Source organism: Phragmites australis, chromosome 4, assembly GCF_958298935.1.
Source record: "Phragmites australis chromosome 4, lpPhrAust1.1, whole genome shotgun sequence".
NCBI classification, from domain to species: domain Eukaryota; kingdom Viridiplantae; phylum Streptophyta; class Magnoliopsida; order Poales; family Poaceae; genus Phragmites; species Phragmites australis.
The window spans coordinates 21,970,781-21,974,420 of record NC_084924.1 but is presented as its reverse complement, the minus strand read 5'-3'; the positions used below and the strand labels follow the sequence as shown (position 1 = coordinate 21,974,420).

General features: G+C 43.2%; 1 protein-coding gene across 1 annotated transcript; it reads right to left on the bottom strand.

The window, feature by feature from the left end:
* Positions 1-492: 492 nt before the first annotated feature.
* Positions 493-2,772, bottom strand: LOC133914671 (uncharacterized). The gene is made up of 3 exons (XM_062357725.1): positions 2,082-2,772; positions 579-692; positions 493-514 (listed from the first exon to the last, which is right to left on the bottom strand). The coding sequence occupies exons 1-3, from the start codon at positions 2,756-2,758 to the stop codon at positions 493-495; spliced, it is 813 nt and encodes a 270-aa protein (XP_062213709.1). The 5' UTR covers positions 2,759-2,772.
* Between the last annotated feature and the right edge of the window lie 868 nt (positions 2,773-3,640).

Genomic DNA, 3,640 nt, shown 5'->3' with positions numbered 1-3,640 from the left:
TCACAACCTCAGTTTGTCCATCAGTTTGGGGATGACAAGTAGTGGAAAATAATAACTTAGTCCCCAATTTAGTCCACAAGGTTCTCCAAAAATGACTAAGAAATTTTGCATCTCGATCGGAAACAATTGTGTTTGGCACTCCATGCAATCGAACAATCTCACGAAAGAACAAATCAGCAACATGAGTAGCATCATCGGTCTTATGGCATGGTATGAAATGTGCCATCTTCGAAAATCTGTCCACAACTACAAAGACACTATCCCTCCCCTTCTTTTTTCTAGGCAGTCCTAAAACAAAGTCCATAGAAATATCCTCCCATTGTGCACTAGGAACAGGTAGAGGCATATACAAACTGTGAGGATTAAGGCGTGACTTAGCTTTTTGGCATGTTGTGCAGCGAGCAATGAATCTCTCCATGTCTCTCCTCATCTTGGGCCAAAAGAAATGACTAGCAAGGATGTCCTCTGTCTTCTTCACACCAAAGTGTCTCATCAGCCCTCCTCCATGCGCTTCCTGCAACAATAACAAACGCACGGAGCTAGCTGGAATGCATAGCTTGTTAGCTCTAAATACAAACCCATCATTGAGGACGAATTTGTTCCACGTTTTTCCCTCCTTGCAATTTAGCAACACATCTTTAAAATCAGCATCTTGTGCATATTGCTCTTTTATTGTTTCCAAGCCAAAAATTCTGAAATCAAGTTGTGAAAGCAAGTTGTAACACCTAGACAAAGCATCAGCAATGACATTCTCCTTCTCTTTCTTGTGTTTGATGACATAAAGGAAAGATTCAATGAATTCAACCCACCTAGCATGTCTACGGCTCAGTTTTGCTTGGCTTCGAATATGTTTCAAAGACTCATGATCAGAATGTATAGCAAACTCTTTGGGCCATAAATAATGCTGCCATGTTTCTAAAGTTCGAACTAGAGCAAGCAATTCTTTATCATAAGTAGAATAGTTCAAACTAGGTCCACTCAACTTCTCGCTGAAATATGCTACAGGTTTTCCCTCTTGTAACAACACACCTCCCAAACCAATTCCACTTGCATCGCATTCAAGCTCAAAAGTTTTAGTGAAATCAGGAAGTTGGAGCAAAGGTGCATGTGTTAACTTATGTTTCAAGGTGTTGAAGGCGCTCTTGTGTGCTGTAGCTCATGTGAATGTAACACCCATCTTGGTGAGTTCGTGCAATGGGGCTGCAATGGTGCTGAAATCCTTCACAAAGCGGCGATAGAATCCAGCAAGTCCGAGAAAACTTCTCACTTGTGTGACCGTCGTGGGAACCGGCTAGCTATGTATTGCTTCAACCTTGGCTTGATCAACTTCAATTCCCTGTGGGGTCACAACATAGCCAAGAAAAGAGACTCGATCTATGCAAAAGGTGCACTTCTTAAGGTTACCAAACAAACGTGCATCACGTAGAGCATCAAAAACAGCACGCAAATGATCGAGATGTTCCTCTAGTGATTTGCTGTATATCAAAATGTCATCAAAATATACCACCACAAATCTGCCAATGAAAGCACGTAAAACTTCGTTCATTAATCTCATGAAGGTGTTGGGTGCATTAGTGAGACCAAAAGGCATGACCAACCACTCATATAGACCAAACTTAGTTTTAAACGCTGTTTTCCATTCATCTCCTAGCTTCATGCGAATCTGGTGGTAACCACTACGCAAATCAATTTTTGTGAACACAATTGAGCCACTTAATTCATCTAGCATATCATCTAGCCTAGGAATAGGATGACGATATCTGATGGTAATGTTATTAATCGCTCGGCAGTCTACACACATGCGCCAAGATCCATCTTTCTTAGGAACCAAAAGCACAGGAACAGCGCAGGGGCTAAGAGACTCACGCACATAACCTTTGTCGAGCAATTCTTGCACTTGGCGCTGAATCTCTTTAGTCTCTTCCGGGTTGGTCCTGTATGGCACACGGTTAGGCAGGGAGGCCCCGGGGATGAGGTCAATCTGGTGCTCAATCCCACGAATTGGTGGCAGCCCCGATGGCACCTCCTTTGGAAAAATGTCCGCATACTCCTGCAAAAGGTTAGTGATAGCAGGAGGCAAGGAAGAAGGTATCTCCTCAAGTGAAAACAAAGTTTGTTTGCAAATTAAGGCATAGCAAACAGCAGTGGTAGCATTGATCTCATCCAAATCAGATTTGGTAGCAATGAAACATGACCCTTTCAGCTTAATCTCATTTTTAGTATCATGAACAGATTTGGCATTTTTCGTTTTATGCTTCTCAAGTTCATTTGCCACAATCTGATTTTCACTCTTAACATGCTTCTGATTCTTCAATTTACTAGCTCTAGTAAGTTCATCTTTTAAAATTGCTTCAGGAGACATTGGATGCAAAACAAATTTCTTGCCATTGTGCATAAAAGAGTATTGATTAGCTTTACCATGATGCAAAGAATCAATGTCAAACTGCCATGGTCTACCTAATAACATAGAGCATGCTTGCATGGGCACAACATCGCAATCAATAGAATCATGATAAGAACCAATGGCAAAATTAATTCTCACCAACCGTGTTACCTTCACCTTACCGCTACTGTTCAGCCATTGAATGTAGTAAGGTTGCGGGTGTGGCCAGGTGCTCAACGCAAGCTTTTCCACCATTTCAGCACTTGCCAAGTTGTTGCAGCTCCCTCCATCAATGATCACTCGGCAAGAGCGCTCTTTGATCACACACTTGGTTTGGAACAAAGTGTGGCGCTGATTTTGTTCAGCCTTCTCCATTTGTGCGCTCAACACTCGCTGCACCACGAGGCTCTCCTAGTGCTCAGCATGTTCTGTTCCAATGTGCTCTTCATCTTGGTTGTGCTCCCCATCTCCCCCTGCATTGTTAGCTGCAAGCAAAGCATATGTTTCTTCATCTCAATCACTAGCAGAGGAGTACTCACCATCTGAACGCACAACTAGCACACGTGCGCTTGGGCAGTCCTTGCGAATATGGTCGTAACCCTTGCAACGGAGGCATTGAATGTCTCTAGTTCGCCCCGAAGATGCAATTGAGGATGAACTCTTGGTTGGTGCAACAGCTGCCCCCTTTGTTGTTTCAGGAGGGCAAGGTGAGGAATTTGTCGTCGAAGGGCGTGGCTTGCTGCTTGAAGAAGATAGTGCAGTAGCTCAGTTCAGTTGACCAACGGGGTTGGATGGTGTCCGAGAGGTAGCACTACCTGCAGAAATGTTAGTTCTTGTGCTAGCTCTCCGTCCCTGTACTTCCCTTTCAGCCTTACAAGCAAGATGAAACAAACGAGTGATCGAATTGTATTCTTTGTAAGCCAAAATATCCTGAATTTCCCGGTTCAGCCCGCCCATGAACCTAGCCATAGCTGCATCCTCATTTTCTACCAAACCACACCGAAGCATCCCTGTTTGCAGCTCTTGATAATATTCTTCTACATATTTGTTTCCCTATCTCAAAAGCTGTAGCTTATGCAGAAGATCTCGTGCATGATAAGAGGGAACAAATCTAGCTCGCATGATTCTTTTCATAGCTTCCCAAGTTTGTGGAGTGTTGTTTTGGTGGCTGCGAATGTATTCACTCCACCAAATAGAAGCAAAATCAGTAAACTCACTAGTAGCAGCCCTAACACGTTTGTTTTCAGGAAAATCATG

Excerpts from the sequence above, each read along its gene's own strand:
- LOC133914671 (XM_062357725.1), bottom strand. The coding sequence starts at position 2,758 with ATGGAGAAGGCTGAACAAAATCAGCGCCACACTTTGTTCCAAACCAAG. Across the intron at positions 693-2,081 it reads CTTGAGGAGATACCTTCTTC|AATTTTTGGCTTGGAAACAA; the intron begins CTTGCCTCCTGC and ends ACTTGATTTCAG. Across the intron at positions 515-578 it reads AAATTCGTCCTCAATGATGG|GAAGCGCATGGAGGAGGGCT; the intron begins GTTTGTATTTAG and ends TTATTGTTGCAG.